Source organism: Sphaeramia orbicularis, chromosome 8 (assembly GCF_902148855.1).
Source record: "Sphaeramia orbicularis chromosome 8, fSphaOr1.1, whole genome shotgun sequence".
Taxonomy (NCBI): Eukaryota; Metazoa; Chordata; class Actinopteri; order Kurtiformes; family Apogonidae; genus Sphaeramia; species Sphaeramia orbicularis.
Window position 1 is genome coordinate 23243289 of NC_043964.1, and position 24677 is coordinate 23267965.

At 39.3% G+C, this 24677-nt stretch overlaps 2 protein-coding genes across 3 annotated transcripts; both read left to right on the forward strand.

Annotated features, from left to right (window-relative positions):
- The first annotated feature begins 1015 nt into the window (after positions 1–1015).
- Positions 1016–4852, forward strand: phb (prohibitin). Its single transcript, XM_030141558.1, has 7 exons — positions 1016–1066; positions 1584–1677; positions 2430–2591; positions 2716–2858; positions 2967–3083; positions 3173–3268; positions 3897–4852. The coding sequence occupies exons 2-7, from the start codon at positions 1593–1595 to the stop codon at positions 4107–4109; spliced, it is 816 nt and encodes a 271-aa protein (XP_029997418.1). The 5' UTR covers positions 1016–1066; positions 1584–1592; the 3' UTR covers positions 4110–4852.
- Positions 4853–6513: 1661 nt separating this feature from the next.
- On the forward strand, positions 6514–24564 carry znf652 (zinc finger protein 652). 2 transcript variants are annotated; one of them, XM_030141555.1, is made up of 6 exons: positions 6514–6616; positions 10911–12463; positions 15806–15953; positions 16481–16596; positions 19074–19218; positions 21068–24564. In XM_030141555.1, exons 2-6 carry the CDS (start codon positions 11420–11422, stop codon positions 21673–21675), a joined length of 2061 nt encoding a protein of 686 aa, XP_029997415.1. In that variant the 5' UTR covers positions 6514–6616; positions 10911–11419; the 3' UTR covers positions 21676–24564. The 2 variants fall into 2 exon arrangements, with proteins under 2 accessions (XP_029997415.1, XP_029997414.1); XM_030141554.1 differs by having other exon boundaries at positions 6518–6813.
- Positions 24565–24677: the final 113 nt, after the last annotated feature.

Below are 24677 nucleotides of genomic sequence, written 5' to 3' on the forward strand. Positions count from 1 at the left end.
ACAATAATAATAATAATAAACTGAGAGGAAAAAATGAGAATAACATGAATTTATTACTTCCATTTACTGCCCAAATACCCCAAGTAAAATGAAATAAAATAAAATATAAAATAAAAGTGTCCGTGTCTGTATGTAAAACAAACATACTGTGGATCTATATTTATATCAGTAGAAGATGGGTGACGTCAAATGCCATTTAATAAAAACAATGACCCAAATAATTTCCACATTAGCATCAAAGTGATCCCACTGACCGTCTTCACCCATCATTCATTAAAATAAAGTAAAAGTTCACCAAATCAAGCGATTGTTTGGATCTAAAAAAAAAAAGAAAAAAAAAGAAGTCAGTAAAAAACAATTTGCTTTAAAAAAAAAAAAAAAAAAACTCTGTACACTCTACAGTGGTCAACATTTCCAATCAGTTTCATATTCAGTCATTTATTTATATATACTCATATCCTGCTAATAAATCAGATCAACATTACATAATCCATTTAATTATATTTTTGGCAAAATACTACATTCACAAATGTAAATTCTCAAATCTCAAACCCTCTTTTTTAATTTTTAAAATTGAGCTTACCTAGTATATTTCAAACATTCAATACTCTAAAAATAGAAAAGCTATCAAAACCACTGATTTATGCAACAGATTTGAACTTTGTGTAATTTGATATATTTTCTTTTTTGTTTGTTTGTTTGTTTGTTTGTTTGTTTGTTTGTTTGTATGGTTGTCCCCTGGCTATGTTCTGTTCTGTTCATGTCGTATTAGTATGTTAATATTGCATTGTGCTTGTCATGTCATTATTGTACTTTATACAACAATAAATAAACAAATATGTTGGGGGAAAAAAATTCAGTCATTTAGCAGTTGTCAAAAACAAACTGTAGGTGTCGGTATCGTTTCATTGAATACAAAACAGGAGCCGTAGAAGAAGAAAAGCTCTGCGTTTTGTCCAATCAGAGGCTACGTTACAACATGCGCTGCGCATGCCCAGAGTGACAAATGTTTCATGTGTAGTGCGTTGTCTTCGGTGGAGGTCACAGATAACTGCGTGGATCGGAGGTGAGTTATGACACGCTGTGTGTTTGTGTCACTTAATACAGTCAACTTTACAGTCAAAATGTCAATAACAATAAGTACACTGCAAATAGGATATTATAGTTGACGTGGTGTCTATGATTAATGTGAAGGTTTAAGGCGGCTGCTGGTAAACGCTGTTAGCAAGAGATAACATGTGTGCATTGCCCGGCATGCTATATGGACTTATCTAACATGGGGTTTTTAATCGCTTTAGTGTGTCTAATATTTTGTATGCTGACTTATATAAATGTCGCTAACTTTGAAACACTCATTTTAATTAAGTCAAGTTAGCTTGCTAGCTGTGTTAGGTGCTGGGAAGCTACTTCTAGGTGCTAAGCTAACTCCCACAATCTTGGCATCAATCAACTCAAGGCCAAAGCCAAACAGGTTCTATACAGAAGGATTTAACCCGACTGCAACCTGTTCAATGTCATAAACACTTAAAAGACTTGAGTGCTCGTAATATGTTCTTATTTTCTCTGCTTTTCTGTGCTGATAGTTTGCTGTCATGGCCAAGCTGTTCGAGTCTATTGGGAAGTTGGGGTTGGCCCTGGCCATTGGTGGAGGTGTGGTGAACTCTGCTTTATTTAATGGTGAGTGTTTATCAACTTAACTTTATATATGCTTTTGATATTTAACTCTGTGTCATTTTCCTGGTTTTAACAATAGTGACATGTTTTTAAAATTAGAGCAGTTAGGATATATAATCATATCATGAATTCAATGCCACATTTTAATATTTTATATGATTTCATTTGCTGTGAGGTGTAGGAATTACATTGTTTCTATAAAGAGCAAAATTATTTATTACATCCATGTCCTGTATTGTAGGCAACCTCAAAAAAATCATCTCATCTGAGAGTCAAATGGCTACAACACATGACACATAAGTGTAACATCTATGATTTAATTATCTCCACTTTGGGTATCTAAATGTTGTTTGTCAACTAATACAAAAATAAAAACAGCCTGAATGACATTATACAGGACATGAAAATATCAGTCACATTTTAGTCAGATTGGTAATTTAGCTGTTCATTTTCAGTGTAAATCATCTTCATTTATATCTAAAATGTATGATTAGCAACTTTTAGTTTCTATAGCACTACACTGCTTAATTTGTAATGTACGGAGGCATTCGAAGTTCAACAAAAAATTGCGGGGCATATGATGTCCATTCAAAGTCATTAGTAAGTAATTGGTAGCCATACTGAAATTTCTGTATATTTTTTTAAATGTTCAGCCCTGCTTTGTAGAATAATCTTGGTCCTTGAATCATAAAAATCATATCGTGTTAAATGCTCAAAGCTTATGGCTGACAAACTAACTAATCTTCTTTCCACAGTTGATGCAGGGCATCGGGCAGTGATATTTGACAGGTTCAGAGGGGTCCAGGATGCTGTTGTTGGTGAAGGGACCCACTTCCTCATTCCCTGGGTTCAGAAACCAATCATCTTTGATTGCCGTTCCCGCCCTCGCAACGTGCCTGTCATCACAGGCAGCAAAGGTAATTAAACAATCAAATGAACAGTTCTTTGCAGTTCATGCAGTAGGACTATTAAAATTCAGCATTTGTTGTTTTTAGGAGATTATTTACTCTTTGATTTAAATTTGAATAATCTTCTCCACAGATCTGCAGAATGTAAATATCACATTGCGTATCCTCTTCCGGCCTGTGAGCACCCAGCTCCCACGTATCTTCACCAGTATTGGAGAAGACTATGATGAAAGGGTGCTGCCATCTATCACCACAGAGGTCCTGAAGGCTGTAGTGGTGAGTATTATAAAAAAAAAAAAAAGAGAAAATGTTTGTGTTCTTATGTTTTGTTTGTTAAACGGGCTGTGAAAGTGATGTGGTTCAAATGTCATGTATCTGTTACAGGCTCGATTTGATGCAGGTGAACTCATCACCCAGAGAGAGCTGGTGTCTCGGCAGGTCAGCGAAGACCTGACGGAAAGAGCCTCCACCTTTGGCCTCATATTGGATGATGTTTCACTGGTATTATACTACTGGCAAACATTTTTTCCAACAATGTCCCTGTTGTGATTATAGTGGGTTTGGGCTAAAGAAGCACTTTGTTCTTTCAGACACATTTGACCTTTGGTAAGGAATTCACAGAGGCTGTTGAAATGAAGCAGGTGGCCCAGCAGGAGGCAGAAAGGGCCCGTTTTGTTGTAGAAAAGGTAACATTTCCACACACAACTCCTACTGCGCATCCTTTTAGTAATAACACAAGACAAGTTGTGTATGATGACGGTGTGATGTGACCTCATGGAAAGCTTTATTTCGTTTTACATTTTAATGAAGTCCTCAACAAGTCACCTATTTGTGTAGTTTTTATTTAAAAATCTTAAATCTCAGATTTTCAATTCGGAATCTAACGTAATATAAAATGTTGAAATATAAACATGACAAAGTAAGTAATTGTTATTGAGTCTGCTGTGGGGAGTGGTCTGCACCATACTTGGCAAAGGACAGTTATCTGTTCTGTATTAAACCTTTTACATCCAAACTACATGTATGCTTTAGAATTCATACTTTTGAGTACAGCCTTCTCTTTTCGTTTTGGTGTCTCAAAGTCATGCTCCTGTTTTGAATTATTCCATTCTGTGCCATGTTCGCTCTTCATCTTGGTTGTGCCTGCTGCTTTCATGTTAACTTGTCTGCATCAGCGCTGTAAAGTGCCATCCAAATGACAAAAAGAGTGTGATTTACAACAATAGATTCAATAGTAATATCATGTGCTGTATGTCACCATATAATGCAGTCTTGTAGTAAGTCTTGCTAAATTCTCCCTTTCATCCTTTTCAGGCAGAGCAGCAGAAGCAGGCAGCCATCATCTCAGCAGAGGGAGATTCCCAGGCTGCTTTGCTCATTGCCAACTCCCTGATGGAAGCTGGTGATGGCCTGGTGGAGCTGCGGAAGCTGGAGGCAGCTGAGGACATTGCTTTCCAGCTGTCCCGCTCCCGCAACGTTACTTACCTGCCCTCAGGACAGGGCACGTTGCTCCAGCTGCCCCAGTGATAACGTCCAACTTCATGTTCACCCTCCTGCTGTTAACTCGTGCATTGGTAGGGGCAGTTGAAGCGTTCAGTTCAATGGACCGTTTTCAACTTCATACACATTCCTCCCACTCTCTCTCTAACCAACTCTGGACTGAGCACTGCTGAATGCATCATCATGGGAGACAGAGTGAGAGGAGCTCTGCAGTTGATAAAATTGTCATATTCTGTGTGTGAGGAAGTGGAGACGCTGATTGCTTCAAATGAAGTAACCCACATCAAATACTTTGTTTTCAAAAGAAGTGACATTGCAGTAAATTCTCTATAGATTTGTCTTTACTACATTGTCAGATTCAGAGCACTACATGTATGGATAGCAACTAAGGGATGTCTATACATTATGTGATAAATTAGAAATAATAAATGCATTTACTCTGAAATTTTGCTTCTTCTTGCAGGACATTTTTACCAAACTGTGTAAATGAGTTGAAATCTGTGCAATGCTGTTATTGGCTCTGCTTTGGATTCACTCTTCAACACGTAATCACTTAATGGGTTATCTGTTTGATTAAAATTATCTGTATTACAAGTATATCTGCTCTCAAGCACTTGTTCCTTCATGAATAATATTGGTGCCCCCCATAATTTGGAATGCAGTGTGCCTGTCAGAAGATGGCGATTTCTTTATTGTTATCGCTGTGTCTTTAGTTTGTGTGGAGCCCCATGTTTCAAAATAGCTCAATTAAATTAAAATGTCTTTCTACCTCCCTTTGTAATGTGTTCTGTTAAGGGCATCAAAGGAGAATGTAATGGTATTACTATGGAGTGTAATGTGAGTATTCACCACAGGAGGGTGCATAATGACTGTCCCAATTATCAAAATAATAGCAAAGCACTTAATTGTGAATAGAGACTTCGTTATGATGGCTTCTGAAGTAGAGGAAGTTTGAAGGGGTTTAGTTGTTCAGCCCATGAATGTACACCACATGAAGTTTGAATACATATTTTTTACAGTTTCACAGAGGTATCTGAAATAGCTTTCTTCTCAGTTTTGATTTTTTTTTTTTTTTTTAATTTTAAAAGTGAACATTAACCCTTGTAATGTGTTAAAAAGCTGCCCAGATCTTTAGAGTTAGCAGGTCAAATTAGACCTATGAATTAATGCTCCCCAAAGTACAAATATTCAAAAACAATCATTATCATCCAACATTTTCACCCCATAGGTAACTTATTATGCATTGGTGTTCATGTAAACCCTGTTTTGTTAATATGTAATTTGTTTTGTAAACCATGCAAAGGTTAATTTACTGGGCATCAGCTGAAGTGTTCAGATTCTTTATGTAGTAATATCACTGAAAATACTCAGTGACTTAACTTATCAATTCAAAACTGGACTTATGTAAATGTATGTAAATATTATCTGCAAAATGTACTTTTAGTATGAGTAAAAGTACACATTGTGCAGGAAAATGGTCCATGTCAGCATTTTACTAATATATGTGATATGTCAGATTTCTACTTTATATTTTGTTGGTAGTTTAATGTGCACCAATGCATCATGGTCTGTAAGATCATAATAGGTTTGTATGATTGTTGCCCTTTGACAGCTATGTATCTTTAAAAATTCAGTTCTCAGCTTTGCCACTATCCCAGCAAATCCAAGAGGATAGATAGATAGATAGATAGATAGATAGATAGATAGATAGATAGATAGATAGATAGATAGATAGATAGATAGATAGATAGATAGATAGATAGATAGATAGATAGATAGATCAGCACAAGCACTCTGCGATTAAAACTATGATAATGATACGAAGATAAAAGAAAAAAAATCTGTGAGAAATAAAGGAGTAAGAATACATACAAGAATACACACTAGTAAGCTAAAAGTACTAATGAGTTTTTTAGAATAACTTTCCCATCCCATAATGGAAAACTTCTTTCTTTAGTTTATATTCATAGTCACTTTTATTTAGAGGTGGTTTTCACTGGACAGGAAAGGGTTGGGAAACTAAATGTAACTAAAGTAGTGGAGTAAAACGTATAATATTTAACAGAGGTGTAATAGAGTTCAAGTAAAAAATATATGACATGGAAATGTTATAGTAGAGTACAAATAAGTCAAATGTACTAGAGTGAAAGTAGTTTCATTCCATCCCGTGTTGCTACATAATGAAACCTTTCAAGACTCTACTAAATAAATCAACATTAAATTCACAAAAGGCACAGATACCGGTTGTCTACAGAGGCAGGTTCTGCTAGAACAGGATAAATTCATTCGGGCTCCTCTGGGGCAGTCAGTCTGTCCTCGGGGATATTCCCATTATTTCATCAATCAGGGGTTTGAGCTGAGCGTGTGCGCGCGCCGTGCCCGGCCGGGTTTGGAGGGTAGACGACGAGAGCCCAGACCCAGACACGCCACCGCGCGCCTGCCCAGACAGCGGCCTCAATGCCTGGGATGAGCGCGGGACGGCGGTGGTACGCGCGAGAGCTTGGCTGGGCCACGTAGCGGAGCTGAGGACGCCGGTGCGTAGGTTTCTCCGCAACAGAACACATCAACATATAACACACCTCATTTTGCACGAAAGACAACTGGCGGTGCGCTTTTATAAATGCACATTCGCAAATGTAAAGAGAGAGTGAGCGAGAGAAGTGCGCGTGCAGCCCCGAATCTGTGCAACTCTGATTGCACTAACGCAAGAGGGAGGTCGCCCTCGACGGAGGTAAGCCTGCGATCCGACACAAAATGTTGCTAAATGACTTAATATTGTGCATATACATGTATGACACGCGTGGCGGCCGCCGGGGGAAGCAAAATCCCGCGGGTAGCCGGTGGCCGAAGCGAGGGCGAGAATTGTCCGCGAGCTTCGCTAGCTCTGACTTTGTGACAGTGTCGAGTTGAGTGGGTTTGTCAGTAAAGCATTCTGGGTTTTGTTAGAAAAGCGCTGCTTTTCTATTTCCAAGACGAGCAAGAAACACTCGCAACAAAGCATGACATCGGCTTTTCATTTGGCCTCACAGGGGTCCAATAAATGTCACACTTTACCGTTTTTTTAAATGTATCAACGGTAAAAGTGTAACGTTATTGCTAAATACCTGACGTTAATGCTAGCTTTAAGCTAACTAGCCACAATCTGGGCGGTTTTGGGTTAAAAAAAAGTGAAAGTCCATCGTCTGTTGTTACCTAATGCATGTTAGCAAATCCTAGCTATAGGTGGTTTTTAGCTTATGCAAGGTAGTTTGATTGTTCCGCAGTAGCCTTAGCTGGACTAAAATGTCTAATGGCTGCACCTTGAGCTAATGTAGCCAAGTTAGCTTGTCATGTGTGTGCAGGTTTGTACCTATGGGGTATTGCTAGCTAGCTAAGTAGCCTAAGTTGGCCAGGCCCGCACAGTGTTGGTGCTTTACGCCGTACAATGTTGCCTTTTTGTTTAACCCTTTCTTAGCTTTATATACACCACAGCATCAATTCGAGGTCTTGTAGCACAAACGGTTGCCTTATTAAATATGTAGCCCTTCATATTAGAAATAGCAGTTGCAGTATATCTCGTCATACTTCCCTAAATTATGTATAGCGTTAGTTTTGCACCTGGTAACCTTACTCGCTATTGACTGAAAGCTTACTGTCTAATTGCACGTACATTATTTTTTTCCAAGATCTGAATATCATAAGGTAATGAGTATTTGTATGTTAGTAATGTTTCTATATTAGGTCATGACATTCAGATTTTGAACCAGAAAGTATTTCCTTTTCAGAGGTGCAGTATCTCCAGTAGTAGATTTCCATCTGACAAGCTTGAATGTCTTTGTAGTGACGAGAAATTACTCTCCCCCTTCTCCTGTTATACCTCAGATGATTTATACCAGACCAAAAACACCAGGAACTGCTCTATGACCCGATTATGGGCTTGAGGGCCAAATGCCTACAGTGACATGAAGCACTCCTGCAGCGCACCACACAGTGAGCTGGTTAAGGTCTTATGAGTTTGGACAGAGTGAGGAATGTGAACCCTCACACGGTCCTCCACAAGCTGCGAAAAGGAAAGCTCATTAAAGTCTAGACTTGAGAGGCAGCGTGGATTTGAGGAGCAGTGCTGCATAATAAGAGGTAAACGTGACATATTTTGACTGCTTCAGAGGTCTCATCTGCTTTTCTGTCACAGTTCAGCCAAGCACTTGTGAGCCCTTGCACTATTTAATGCTGTTGGTTTAAGTGTTGTGTTTGCAGTAGAGCTCCCATCCTGTGTCATTCTAATCTTAAGCCACAGTAGCATCTATCCGGTGTATAACTGGCTTTGTGGCTTACCCTATATGAAATGAGTTTTGGTTTCTTATTACGTCTCTGAAGCATGATTGAGGAACAAATTGGTTGCTGTTGAATAAACTTTGATTTCTAAGCAAGTTTTCCCCACCATTAGTTATGCTTAGGATTACTGAAATAGACTGTCAGAGAGGCATTTATGGATGCACTTTTTTCATCTTTTGTGTCAGGGTTCAAAGGTCATCTTTGAAAGCTGACCAGATTGAAACGGCAAGTCAAAAACCATCATCTTTTCAATGCATTTGACCTCCCAGTCTGGCTAGGTGATTGTGTTGACTAATTACCAGTGATATTGAGAAGTCTGCACACTACTTGATTCCCACATCAAAGGGCTGTAATATTTCAGAGTGAGTGAAACTCTGAAATGACTCATCATTGATTATGATAAGCGAGTGAGGATTTTACTCAATATTGGTTGCATAACAATGCATGCACTTTTATTTGTTCATGTGCTTTTGTGATAGTTAATTTGGTGCTTTAGATTAATTTTATGTTACAGAAGTTGAACTGCATCCTCAATATTAGCTCTTAAACATCTTTTTCAAATGTGCACATGATTAAAAGAAACTGGCATCAGCTGATGGCACGTTCTATTCAGGAAATGGTTCTCATGCAATTTCTATTCCTCTGTCATCCAGACGCAGGATAATCTATTAGGCTTTGTGTCCAAGATAGCCATGTGAGTTGAGTTGCTCTGTCAGTGCAGAACTCGCCCTCCCCCTGTGGTCTTAATGCTCTCAGAGCTGCTGTCCAATTCTCAGAAAGGATCAGAGTCAGCATGCACAGGAACACAGGTGTGTCTGTTTGTGAGGATAGCCAAATTCTACATAAATAGCTTCTACTTACGATTGCAAAAAAATAGAGGAAAAAAACAGACTATTGTACAATTGGCTCATGGAAAAAGTGATCATGTAAGGGTGTGTTTTAGTGACGCTCACATCAGCCTCCATCCTTGAATGCCTTTTTTGATACTCCAGCAAAATAAAGAGACAGAAATAACAGGAAAAACAGTCAAGCATTTACTGAGGGAGGATTTTCGGAAATGCCTTCAAATCACTTTGAACAGAAGTTAAGGTTAGGCATTCTGAAACCTTACCCAGAACGATGAGCAAAAGTTGAAATATGAAAATATATGGTTATAGTGTCTCATTTGTTATGACTTTTTTTTTGTATCTTAAATCATCCCACACTAATGAATAAGGATTGTAAAGGTAAAAGCAAGAGTTAAGATACCATGATATAATCCATCTCACATGTTAAAGTAAGGGGGAAAGTGATTTTTTTTTTTTTTTTTTGGCAGCAGATTGTCATTAATAGTTTGAGTTTCGCACCAACGGTTCATGTAAATCATGACCCTAAGAATCAAGCAGATGTCATGGGTGTAGCGGTGGGTTTTGCGAATATGAAAGTTTCTCTTAGCCTGTTTGTGTTTTCTTTTGTCGATGGGTGGGTCATTGTTTTTTAAGTATTAGATGTGTGGGAAGACACAGAGGAGGTTATCTGTACTGTCTCTCAAGGAAATGTTTGCTTGTTGTTTTTAGGGAGTATGTGTAGTGAACCAACACCCTGATGCATATTCGTTATGGTGAACAGGGTGTAAGGTTGTGTGAGGTCAACCAGCTGCCAACCAAGGACACCAAGCATAGATGTTGTCACATTCCACTAAACAACAGAATGAAACAGTTCTTTGCATTTAATGTGATGCTATGTTTAAAATGTTTAACATAATCATCTTTCTATAGGTTTGTTTGCTCTAAACAGTGCATTGCATAGGCTGTGTTGAAAGTTGAAATACAGTTTCCTGTGGTTGTATTTGCACTAAAGCTTCTGAGCTGCGGTTACACTGTGCTCTGTAACAGTCAATGGGAGGCGTGTGCAATATAATGTTTAATCAGTACTATATCCTTGGTATAGGTTTATGTTTCTGGATAGAACTCAACTATCAAATGTTAAAAAGCAAACATAGTGTGAAATATTAAACACAGTGTGCAATATTAATAGCTTTACAAATGGTTTAATAATACTTGCACAAGAAAATCTTAGTGTCTCTTTATGTTATAGGACTGTGATACACGATGAATGCATGTTTTTGCATTCCAACTGATATAAATCTGATCTTTGTGCCGGAAAATGTGTGCAGACATTTTTATTTAACCATCTACATGAAGATAAATTTAGAGGTCTTTAACACTCCTCTTATCTTAGTGCTTCAGCAAACCATCTGTGCATTCTAGTGAGGTGTTTCAGTTGTGGCCTGGAAATATGTAGATCCCTCAGTTTTTGAAATTTCATCTACTCACATTCATTTGTGAAGGCTGTGGTTTCAACTCCTACTCACCACACTGAAACAGTTGTGGGCAAATGTGGCACTCTGTTGAAGACATGAAAATATGGCAGTAGTTTCAGTTCACAGCCTCCACACTGACATGAGAGAACGGAAGAGCACCTTTTCTGATCTCATCTGCATTTCTTGCTGCTTCTTTCTGCTTTATCTCACAGGTAATGCGCTGTAAATGGCTCTTCAAGCAAGAAACAGAAGACTTTGCAGCAGTTCCATGTCTGGCATTCAGCTTGTCCTTACCTGCTCTGCAGTTTGAAGACACTGGCACCCTGCAGGGCAGCAGCCTTCAGAAAAACTGAGTTGGAAGCAGCCTACTGCTCACATAATAGCTCAAGAGGAATTAAGCTTCAGATGTTCTGCATCAAAGACTCGGATCCTTTGTTTTTTTAGTCTCATTTTTAAGCTAATGGAACAAACCTTGGAAGAGATTGTATGTCTTTCCAACTTTTTCTACCTTGGGCAACATGGATGCTCTCTTTGAATCAGGTTGACTGTTTCTCACTTCATCCCCTTCTTCCTGTTTCTTCAGTCAAAGGAGGGTGGGGGATTGGTGCAGAGCCCCTCGCCCCTCCGTGGACAGTAGGTTAGTCTAGTCTAACTAGGCACCACAACAGTTACACTTTATTACTGCCTGTGTCTCGCAAGCTTGTTCATCCATTCCCTCTTCATGAAATCCTGCCAGAACCTCAAGGAAGAGGTTTCCGTCCCTATCCTTGGCGGGATGTCACAGGAGGAAGGACGTAGGGCGCAGGTGTCGGGGTCCTATTATCATTCCCCCAACCCAGATCTGGACCTGACAGGCAAGCTTTTTAAGAGAGATGTTGGTGGCAAGCCTTATTCGGTGCTGGTAGACAATAAAATGGCAGCCAAAACATCCATGGCAGAACAGAACGTTGGTCAGGTTCCCACTCCACATGTGACCCCCCAGCAACATCATCAGTATTTTAGGGAGGGAGGATCTGGGCAGGAGGTCGGAACGCAGGCATCTCAGGCTGGCAATGATGGAAGCACTGATGACACTGAAGATGATGAAGATGAGGAAGAAGAGGTTGAAGAGGAGGACGGCGAGGAGGGTTTCAAGCGAGAGCAGATCATTGTCGAGGTCAACCTGAACAACCAGACTCTCCATGTTTCCAAGGGGGACAGCAAAACTGGAACCACAGCAGATGACTCAGAACGGGCTGGCAGTGATGATGAAGATGATGAAGAGGAAGAGGAGGATGAGGAAGAAGAGGATGAAGAGGAGGAGGATAGCCCTGATGAAGAAGATGAGGAAGACGATGAGGATGAAGAGACTGAAAGTCGGAGAACAAGGTCTAAAAGAGCCCGTCGAAGTGCAGGTAGTACAGCAGACTCCAGTCCACCACGGAGAAAAAGTCTCAGAACAGCTTTGAGCTCTGCCGCAGCCGGAATGACCACCAGGGGGCGACGGAAGCGCATGGAGACCCCAAAGAGTAAACGCAGATCAGCCAGGTCAGCCCCCTCCGCCGGATCCATGACGACAACTGTGGGAGGAAAACCAGAGGTGGAGGAGAAAGAGATGCTGGCGTGTGAAAAGTGCCCCCGAGTGTTCAACACCCGCTGGTACCTGGAGAAGCACATGAATGTCACCCACAGGCGGATGCAGATCTGTGACAAATGTGGCAAAAAGTTTGTCCTGGAGAGTGAGCTGGCGTTACACCAGCAGACTGACTGTGAGAAGAACATCCAGGTAAATGCACTTATATGACAGTATCTCTTAGACATATTAATTTTTATTACATATACTGTAGAAATGAAGTGATGTCATTGAGGTTTTCATTTTGGCTGTTGATGTCGGTGCTGATTTTGAAAATAGGCTTTAAAAAGTCTTAAAACACAATGATTTGAATTTTTAGCCTTAAAAATTCTTTAATTTAGCAGGTCTTTAAAATTTTGATTTGATTATGAAGGTAATGTTACTCTCACAAAGTCACCTAAACTTCAGTCTTGCTTTAAAATGTTTCTTCTGATCATACTTTACAGGAATGGAGTAAAAAAAAAAAAGTTTAAAGTAGAGTCCAAACTTGTGTATAGTCAGTTTGTGCAAGACTTTAAAATTGTTTGATACATTTGCTGATGGCTTTTTTTGTCATTTACTTGCTTAACTGTAAAGATTAATGTGTCATCTTAGTATTTCAGTCTTTTTTCATGTTTATATTTAATCTACTAACGTGTCCAATTTAACAAGTCTTTAAAATTTGACTGGATTACAGAGATAACTTTACTCTCACAAAGTTGCATAATATTCAGTCTTGCTTTAAAATGTCTTTCTATTGATCATGCTGCAAAAATACTTCAAAAGAGAAACAACGTCACATCAGTAGCCACTAATACAAACTGTACAGACCAGTCAGACTTTATCAGAGCTGTTGCGTCATAAAAATTACCTGCTTATTCAAGTAATAAGTTTACAATGCTTTCATCTAAAATAGCTGAGTGTGAGTTCAAAAGATCAAACTCCAACAGTACATTTAGTGAAATGTGAATCCTGTTAAAAAAATAATGAATTTAAAGCCTGTAGCATCTTGTGTAGCAAATCACTCAAATTAGAAACTTTGGGTATAAAAGTTGAATGGGAATCAGAAAAACATCAAACTGCTGGAAAAAGCTATCAACAAACATCATTGATCTGTATAGATACTCTGACAATCACATGGAAACCATCACCAAAGTCCTGCTCCAACTTTCCCTCAGATTGTTTGTACTTCCTTTTTGCTAGTACAAATGTGAAGTAGTTCTTAGATTTAATTTATTGCGGTCTTAAATGGTCGTAAATTTAGCCTGTTGATCTGCAAACTATGATTCATTGTTCTTGTAATGTCTTTTATATTTGCACTGCATGGCCTTGACCGGGCAGCCAGTCTCAGTCTAGCAGTCTTTTAAACAAAGCTCAAATATTTTCTAACACTTTTTTTTTTTATATAGTTTCTGTTTTCCATTTGTGAATTATGTTTAATCCTTCCCATATGGAAAATGCAACACATTGTTATTGACTGAAATGACTGTGTAGTGAAACCAGATTGAAGTGTTTCTCACTGTAGCTGACACTGTTGGCATTTCATCACTTGGGTTTTCGCCCTTTAAAACTGAAAAAGGTGATTCAGCACATCAATACCCCAGGGTCATGAAGCGGATTTAAATAGCTTTATTTAGGCCCCTGTTTTGCTGCAATTGATTTGCATCTTTAGTTGCTTTGTGCACAGACCACAACTTTTACTAATATTGTGAGAACACTGAAAAGTTATATGTTCAGTGCCTTCAAAACTGCTGCAATGGAAGACAAATGTCCACGGCATACATTTTTATAATCAATTAACCTTAATAGATTTGAACACTGTGATAAAAAGAAGGAAATGTGCACAATTCCTACATGCTTTAGACCAAATAATTCTCACAAATAAACCTCCACTTATGACAACTGGTTAGTCTGTTCATATTATAACCTAATACTAATAAAGGAATGTTTCCAAGGTCATGAATATATGTGAATATACTATAAAGTTATTAAATAAAAATGAGTGTAATCTTCTAAAACTCTGCAAATGAGGCCACCAACGGGATTATGGCAGTTCTTAAGAAGCTCCACAGATCATGGCTTAGATGGAAGACCATGTGCAAATTATTTTTCCCCCCAGTGCTTCCTCATTCATAGCTTTATGTCTCACATGATATCTTGGACAGCGTTTGGCAGGAGGCCGAGAGCAGATTCTGCTACAAAGTGGATCTGATCTTTCAAGACCAAAATTGAGCCTTTGCTGTCATTTACAATTATTTGGTCATGGTATTTTTGCATGACAGCATGATACTGTAGGGATGCGTTACTGCAGATGGTCCAGATCTGCTGTAAAAAAACACAAAGGGAGTTATAGCTTGACAGGAATGGAATAAAAAACATTCTAATATTTCAACATAGCTCAGACCAAACATGCATATAGTTAATTTGTGTAAAACTTAAATTGTTGATACATTTTCTGATTTTTGATGTCATTTACTTGCTTAACAAGTGGTGCCAGACACAAGAAACCCCGCCCCCTCGCATGTATTGTATCTTATTTTGGCATCGATCCAGCTGATGTCATCATGTCTATGTGTGTACTGATATCAGCATATCAGTTACCTCTATATATGTGCCAAGTTTGGAGTAAATTGAAATAAAATTTATGTTTTTATGGACATGTTAAATTTCGCCCATTATAAGTAAATTAGAGAAGAAAAAAGATTTTAAAAATCCATAAAAAATTTGAAGCTTGATGTACTGTTCCCAAATATAATCACATTTATTCTTGGTCACTAGCAATCTATAAACCCAATTTGGTATGAATTCAACCAATAGTTTTGCTGCTACATCCATGGGAAAATTTGGCCATTCTAAGTAAATGGGGGGAGAAAAAAAGATTTAAAAAATTCATTAAAAATTTGAACTTTGACCTACTGTTCCCAAAATGTTCTGACATCTATTCTGGGTCACTGGCAATCTATAAACCCAATTTGGTATGAATTCAACAAACAGTTTTGCTGCTAGAGTGTTAACAATGAAACAAACAATCTGAACCAAAAACAATACCCCTTGCCTATTATAAAGATTATCATACAATGTTTAATCTCAGTCTTTTTTGTAAGCTTTTTTTTTTTTTTTGTTGCTACATTTGTGAACCTCAACTAAAGTTATATCACTTGCTCTCTATAAACATGTTTTCACTTGAATCAAAGAATGAAGAAAATTCACCACAGCTTATTTTTTACCTTGAAAATGACTGTGAGTCTGTTTTATTGGGCACAATGTGATGAGATCCAAGAAGTGTTTTACATAACCACTTTACTTTGCGTAACTAAATCACATATCGCATCATTTGCTCTGATGACTGTCCTCAGAGGAATTTCAAGAAATTAGATTCATTGTAATGTTTCCCCAGCAGAGGGAGCTGAATGACAATGAAAAACATCAAATAAGAACCACATTATGGCCTTCTTGAGAGATGTATCAGTAGTGATGAGTTGTGTCCTAATTTATTTCCTATATTTTGTTTTTCAGTGTGTTTCCTGCAACAAATCTTTTAAGAAGCTGTGGTCACTGCATGAGCACATTAAGATTGTGCACGGCTATGCAGAAAAGAAGTTCTCATGTGAAATCTGTGAGAAGAAGTTTTATACTATGGCTCATGTCCGTAAGCACATGGTTGGTAAGTTGAGGCCTTTTTATTGCTGTGTGGCCCCACAGTATCGAACTGTTCAGCCACTGTTCTGTGATATGATAATAATCTATACTATGCGTGGTTTTTCATCGTGTCCTATCGTAAATTAAAAGGTGCCTCCAAGGTTTTCACCAGGTTTACAGAGGGCTTTGGTGCTGTCTGTATGGGGGGCTGAAATGTTCTTTTTATGTTATTTTCACAATATTTTCAACATTAATTCATACTATATTGTGAGAGAAACCTGGCAGCACCTACTGTATGTGGTCAAAGGTCTATTTATATTTACATCAGCATTTTCCCTAGTTTGGGGGTTATATTACTTTTTCTTTTTACCAGTAACAAGCTATCAATGATATAAGACACAATGCTCTCCATGTTGATTTTTTAGGTGGTGCCTAAATGGCTTCAGTCCTGCACCTAAGAGTTTACCGCAAATTTGATGAAGTAGAGGCCGAGTGTGTATTGTTTCCTAAATATTGTTTTTCTTCTGTCCGTCTCTTTTCCTCAACACCCAGCTCACACTAAGGACATGCCATTTACCTGCGAGACATGTGGGAAGTCGTTTAAGCGCAGCATGTCTTTAAAAGTCCACTCACTCCAGCATTCTGGAGAGAAACCATTTCGTTGTGAGGTGAGTTTTATACATTGTGACCACGTTGTGATTTGTGACTGGCGGGCTTCATTACTGTCCTGCTCCCTGTTATCACTCTGTTTGGGTCTCATTATTTACATATTTCATGTTGTCAAACTGGGAGGTGGGAGACTTACTTGTTCACATAATAATAACCAGCAGTCAGCCCTTAGAAATCATACTTTATATTTACACCATCTGACAGAATCAACATAGATGAGAACTGACAGCAACTCTGTAATTGTCTGTAGTGACATAAAACGAGAGATCACAAAGGAGGTTAGAGTTAACAAAACATCTTTTGATGTTGTTAACGCCCTTGACTGGAAGATTTAAGTTCTTGTTTGCAATAATGTTTTTTCTCTCTCTTAATAGACACTGACACATTGTTTATTTGGAGTAAGTCTGTGCTTCTCAAAGTCTGTAGGGGTTTAAAATGGAAAACGAGTAAAATGATGGGTTGTTAGATGCGTTTGTTGCACATAGGATAGAGGGGGAAAAAATGAAAAAAATTAATTTTTTTTCCATTTAAATTGTGAGATATCAAAACAGCTGAAGTAGTGTCAAACGTTATGTTACAGTATATTTTATGCAAAATTTCATGTGATCAGACACAACTGTGTTCATACAAAGGAAAAAGTCGATTAATAAAAATGCCAGTGCATTGCGAAGAGGTTTTCCAAGTTTTTTTTTTTTTTACAGATTGGTGTAGGTGTTGCTTGTTTTCCAAGTTGGGGTAATTGTTTTAAATTCCATGTTTGGCAAACAATGCTGGCAACATTTTAAAATCAGCACTTTGTGGAAGCTAAAATGATTTGTTTACCATTTTCACTTAAATTAACATCATCTTATTTTGGACCAATTATTATTTTTACAGTATCTTATATTTAAAAGTTTGTGTACCAGAAAAAGACAAATCCTACCACAGAATTCCACTGTGGACCAACTACAACTATTTAGTAAATTGACTTTTGTTAATTTGGAACCATATCCTTTGCTTTTCCTTTAATTTGGCTATTTGCTTCACTTGAACTGTAAGGAAATATCTGCGTTCTGTTAAGTTGAACAGGTTTATCGGTTTTTAGGTGCCCTAAGAGGTATTTTAACGCTTGAGCTTGCCTGTTTAGTGTCATTTTTTTCTGTCGCCTTTTGACATGTGCTGTCAAAACATGTGCGGCCCTGGAGAAGGTCATTTCCATAACATAGGCTTCCATAAAAGGCTTTGCATTTCTAACATGACTCTTCCTAACCAGACTGTGTACATTCTCTGTCTAGTTTCCACAGTTGAGTGTTTTTGGATTTCTCCACACAGTTTCAGTTAAATCATAAAGTTTGCATAGTGAGGTATGCTATGTGTTTGTCATCAACACAAACTCATTCATAGACCTGCACTTATTTGAGCTAATTTCTGCTCCAGACAGTAAACTTGCCTTGTACTGAAGGCTACTGTTAACATTAGTTTGAGCAGAAAGGCATCTGCTCTGTGTGGTTTATGATCAAACCAGAATAGCCTGTTATATCAGCTGATGTCTTTCAGAGGGACACTTCTCATGTAACATTCATTACTGTAATTTCACTCAAGTTATAGAAGGAAACCCTGTCAAAATATTAACAAACCACAGTCTGACAGCGTTCATCAGTTAACTGGAACAAAAGATAAATGTTGGGTAAAATGGTTCGGCGCATGAGGCCTTTAATCAAGCTCAGCCGTGGATGCATTTTTTCGACAGTTCAACAGGGTTAGTAACGGTTCAGGATCTAATCCATGTCTTTACTCGCTCTCAGAGGAAGCTGGCAGATGTGGTGCTTTTCTTCAACCCAAGGCCTTTTTATGTCCGACCAATTCAGTGGGTGACATACAGGGAACATGTGTGTATGGGTGGAGCTGTTGTAATGAAGTATTTGAAGTCGTCTGACGCTGTAACATGTGATTACATGGTTATTAAGGGAGTGAAACTACTAAGAATGGCCTACACATTACACACTGAGAGGAGCTGGGTGGAAACTACTTGACTTTTTTCCCCCTAAAGACATTTATTTACCCAGGTGGTGTCATTGGGAATATAAATAGCTAATTTCGGGAAAAGACCTGACCAAAAAGGCAAACACACAGTGTTGTTTCACGGCCCTACATAATCTGGTCCTCGTATTAACATAAAAAACGGAAACATGAAATAGTAAATGAGGAAAAGCCAGATTTGAATAAACACTTGCTTCTCTGGCCAGTTTTACAGCTTTGACATCCTTCTAAATATTTGTTACAGTGTAAAGTAGGTCAAATAGTACTCATATCACTAATGTATACCTTGTATAAATATACTCTCTCGGTGCCCAAAGAAAACAGGTGTAGTATAGTGGTTGACAGGACCTTAAACCATTCATAATGATTTATCAAATTAGGATTTTAACAGTGTGTTTTTATTTTTGCCTGTCTGTTTGTGCATGTTGTCCAATTGCCTCTCTTCTCGCTCCTGCAGAACTGTGACGAGCGTTTCCAATACAAGTACCAGCTGCGCTCCCACATGAGCATTCACATCGGTCACAAGCAGTTCATGTGCCAATGGTGCGGCAAAGACTTCAACATGAAACAGTATTTCGATGAGCACATGAAAACGCACACAGGTAAAATGACAGCTAATGTTATTACTCTGCATAAAGCTGTAGTTTTAATGCCATTTGACTGCTTCCCAGGAACCTAAACACCAATATTAGTTCTTTTATCTTTAGTTTCTGACCCCTAGAAGTCCTCTTCTGCACAAACTTTACTTTACAATGGCTTAGGATGTAATTACATAACCAAGTAGACTCATATTACTGTACTTTATTTTTGCACTTTAATTAACTACTTCTTATCACTAATGTTGAGTCAGTGGTGGTCAGAATTACAAAGTTATACAGCCAACTTTCTAACTATTCTGAGATCTATTTAGAGAATGTGAGGGAGGAAGAAAATAAGTGAGAAATTTTTGTGTGTGTGTGTGAGAATTGGCTAAAGCGGAAAATGTCATTTGGAAACTGGCGAATCATGTTTTCAGTGTTTTTGTGACACCCAGTCTCAACCGTTAACCATAAAGATAGGGTAATGATCTACTTTATGGTGTCGTGTGAACTAGGTGTCTGCATATGTGTTTGGAATTTTTTAATGTTTGAAATGTCTGACCTTCACAGAAATTCAGGTGAAAAAATGCTAGAACAGCTGGCATTCCTGGTTCAGTTTCCGAGGTAGCCCTTCTGGATGATTTTAAGAAGGCTGAAACATGTCTGAGGTTTTTTTTTTTCTTTTTTTTTTTTTTTTTTTTGGTTGGTTATATGTAATTTGTCTTAGATTTTGCATTTTTCAAGCCAAAATAAAGTCACTCTAAATGTTTGGAGAGGTAAACTTCACCAAACAACCTTGTTCTTTAGCTCAGTCACTCATCTAGCCAGCCAGTCTCCATACACTTACTAAAAAAAGGAACGAAATGGGATGTTGCCATGATGAACATTATAGTGGAAGGAGCAGGGAGACTTCGCCCAGATTTGGTAATGAGAGGGAGGTACGACATCAAAGAAGAGCTTTGCATATATTGCGGCTTATAATGACTACCCAGACACATGTTATATTACATCCCTCTGATTTTCTGTTCCCGCAGCACTGCTATTCCCAAGACTAAACTGAGCAGTGCATCCTGTGTGTCTTTCACTGTTTTCCTCCAACCATGCCTTCCGTGGGTGGACACACTGCTCTCCGTTGGCCCTCGCAGTTCTATTTGCGATATGTAATTACTCTACCCTCTCCTCTCCCCACGGCTAGCCACCAATTTAGCCTCCTGCCGTTGGAGACACACCCAATCATGCCCTGTAATAGGCAGCATGCATGTAGAGCTCAGACTCTCAAAGTTTGGTTCGCTGAATGCAGATTTTTCAAGATTTCCTTTGAGGGTAATGTAACAGTTACAGAAGACTAGCACATTAGCTGTCACCTTTTGATATTCAGTTGGTTTGGAGGAGCTTCACACATTACATGCCAGAATAAGGCATTTAGAGAGCCCTTCAGCAGCCTGTTAATAGATGGCTGTGTGGGTGGTAGCAGGCACATTCAGTGGCTCCATGGAGGGAGGTTAATGAGAGCGGCAATCCAACGGAGCTGCTGTTGTTCACTTTCACATCTTCTCTCCTCAAAGTGTGAATTGTAATGGCTTCCTGCAGAGTGGGTGGGTTGACAGCAAAGACCCTCAATTCAAGATGGCAACTTATCAGCTTTTTTTTTTTTTTTTTTTTTTTTTTTTAGCAGAACTGTTGCTCTCTGTGGTGTGAAATGGTTAAGACAGAAAAAATTAACTGTCTTTTGAAGAGCTTTTGAAAGTATATTTATAAATCTTCACATTTGACAACAAAGGATTTGACTCTTTATCATATTGTTTTTTAATGTGTAATCTTTGTTCACTGATGACACGGTTCCATCAATCCTTTATTTTCTGGATGTGTGCAGGAGAGAAGCCTTTCATTTGCGAGATCTGTGGGAAGAGCTTCACCAGCCGACCCAACATGAAACGCCACCGTCGCACCCACACCGGGGAGAAGCCTTACCCCTGTGAGGTGTGTGGCCAGCGCTTCCGCTTCTCCAACATGCTCAAAGCACACAAAGAGAAGTGTTTCCGGGTCACCAGCCCCGTGGTGCTGCAGACCAGCGGCCCACCCGTGCCTGTCCGTATCTTTGCCAACACCTTCTCCTCCTCCTCTGGCCCTGGGCCCTCAGCCGCCACCCCAGCCACCACCTCGGCGTCCCTGGGCCTCAGCCCCTCCGCAGGGCCCATGGCTCAGAGAGGTCCCGTGGGGCACACCTTCTCCCATGTGCCGCTCCACTCAAGCCCTACTCACCATCACCCCCACCCTCCTACAACCCAGCAGCACCTGTCAAACGCACCCCAACACGCCCAGCCTCACCACCACCTGGCCGTGCCACCAGTCTCCCACCTGCCCCCTCCGCCAGCCCTTTTCAAGAGTGAGCCCATAAACCACTGCGGGCACGAGGACAGCAGTTACTTACATCACATGGCCCCGTCTGACAAAGGCCCCGGAGCCTCACAACACCACTGAACAATCCTCCAGATCTGCAGGCCCACACCAAACTACGCCTTGTCTCTCCTCCTTTCATAGTCCTGCCTCAGTCTCTCGGTTGCTGCACCCTAATGTAAGGGTGCTCCTCTCAAAACCATTCAAACTAGACATACGCAACTGTGTATGTGGGAATGACTGATTCACCCGGGGTGCACACAGTTAATAGAATAGGAACCCTTAAAAATCCTGTCAACTGACAAAAGATTTTATAACCTCTAGATTTTTCTTAGGAAATCTACTCGACGATTTCTGTGTAAGTTATCTCTCTGTACATTAATTGGTGTAAAGTATCTCGATTTCATCAAACGCTGCTGATGGAAGTGAACATGCGTATTAACCGGGCTTCATGGATCACCACAGACCAGTGTCATTGAACTTTTCCTCTTCATGTTAAGTTGACTTACGGTTGCACACCGGCAAGGACTTTAGCTTTACGTGCAGGTCCTCCCCTTAGCAATACTCAGCCTTTCCTCCGAGTCATACTGCGGAACCTCGGGCCACACAGAAATGTCTAATGAATGTTTTAACCGGTTCTACCTGGACCATTCTCTGTCGTTCTGTGAGAAGGGCAACAGCAGTAGAGCGAGATGCAGTGCCACAGGTTAAAGAAAGGAGGGGAGGAGGTTTTGTAAAGGACATTGGTAAAAGGTTTTGTAAAAGCTTAGGTGAATCTTAGCAGTCTGAGATTCACATCATGGTTTAATGGTGCTTTCCATTCCAGTACGTGAAAAAAAATTATCTTAAGTTTGCTTTTTCCATTTGACTTTCAGAAGTGTAATACTACAAAATAACAATGTATTGTGTCAGAATATGTCTAGCCAGCCTGGGTTTTCTACAAAGGATTTGAGCTTTGAGTAGATATTTTGTGATTAAGAAAACCAAGTTATGCAGGATATGCCCGATGCACACAAACCTTAACAATTACTCAAGCACACACACATATGATAAAGACCACACGGCCACTGATGTACTTATGTGATCAGTGCAACCTCAGCTTTCAGTACTGTTGGTCAACACATGCTTCTAGATAACGGACGACTGTCTAATACTGCCACTGTGAGAGGCCAGACACACGGCCTCATCAGGATTTACCCAACCTCCCTTCGCTGCTGTCGAAATGATACGGGTTACCATGTTAAAGGTCATTTGACACACACAGTATACACACCTGGGACCTTTTTTCATCACAGTACTTAAACCGGCAATTATGCATATTCCTCTCAGCCTATATTCCACGGTTTGGTGTGGGGCGTTGTTGTAATGTAACGGTTCGTTTTTGATTTTCTTCATACTGACATCCACACAAGCAAAATGCGTGTCTAAACCTATTGAATGTTGCCTACGCAGAATGATGGCTGATGAGTCATTCATTTTTACTTTTTTTTTTTCTCCTTTTCTGGTAATTTGCTCTTCTCGGTTTTAAGCTAATGAATAGTTTAGATATACTGTTATTAGCACATGCTAGGAAATGTCAGGACAAAAAGGCAGTAGTCGTACAACTTGTAACACTTGGAATTTTTGTATAGTTAAGCAAACGTGATCAAGTCAGCGTAAGAAATTACATTTATAAATGTAATAGCCGATGGTGTGAATGTTATTTTGCTTGATAGAAGCAGAAATGGTTGGCATTGAACTCTGGTTCCTCTGCGTTAAACCTTTCATCCAGTCCGACGGTCATCTGATTTGAGGTTTTGTGCGAGTGTGACTGTGTGCATGCATTAGTCGCTACCCGTCTGTCTTTTTGTCTGTCTTTCTGTCTGGTTGTCCCCAGTGCTCTTGTACCAAAAGCTGCTTTTACACAGTGTGCCCCAATAGATGTGTATTCGGGGATACCTGCGACGGAAAATAGCAGTAAATTTAACATGACCCTCTTTCCACCACAATAATGGTATTCAGTCTGGAGTAGTTAATATCTGTAGTTTAGAATGTCCCTGTTTTTTATTTGAGACCCGCAATTATCCTGCCATTTCTGCGGGTCTTCAAACCGCTGCATTATTCGCTTATCATCCCCCTCCCTCCCCTTCCTCCCCTTCCTCTCCAGGTTCACTGCTTTGCTTCAGCATTTTGCAGGACGGCTCTTTCTTTGTACTTTTTTTTTAAAAAGCCTTTTCATTTGTGTGTATTCTCTGCACTTTACTGCTGCGTGGGTGAGGCGCAGGGAAGGGAGGGACTGACAATGCATTGTGGAACCAAGTGCAGTTGCGGCTGCATGGAAAAGGGTGGAGGTGATTACTTCGAGTGGATGTTTTTAGGCAAGGAAAGGAGGAGAATTCCGGGTGGAGGCTGGTAGTGTGGAAGGGACCATTGCAAACGAAGGACATTTCTTTTTTAGCGTGTATAATTTTAATTCCTGACATACACTTTTTTTTTTTTTCCTTCAATTCGGACCTCCCTTCAAAGTAAAAGCGATGTTCCTCCTGCTTTGGCGACTTGACACTATCCCCTCCAAACTCTGTCTGAAATGCATTCTTCTGTTGTGTTCAATTTTTCTGTCATGTCCTGTTTTGTCTTTCAGTTTGCCTATGATACTCCTCCTCCTTTCTTTGTTACATAGAATGCACTTTTTACTAAAATTCTTGGCTAGTTAAGAAAAAAAAAAATAACATTGTATATTCTTTAAAGATGTTTTAAAAAAAAAAAAAATCAATATACTTTTCCCCTTTGTATTTTTAACCACTTAATGTAGCATTGCGTATTTTATTATTGTATCTGGTACAAAATGTGCAGCTTTATAATGTCCTGGTTTGTCTTTTTTTGTATGTTATCTGGAGATTGAGGAGAAGTGAAAAAGTTGGGCCTTTTTTTGATAATGTACATTTAACTGACTGCTAACTTTGAGAAGTAAAACAAGTAGCCATTATTATCATATGCTTGTGTGTGTCTGTGTATCTTCAGATGCTGGTTATAAGCAAAGACATGTTGACAAAATGCAGAAAGATAAGGTGTGTGTTCTTAGAAGTAAGTCGATCAGTTCAGTTTCA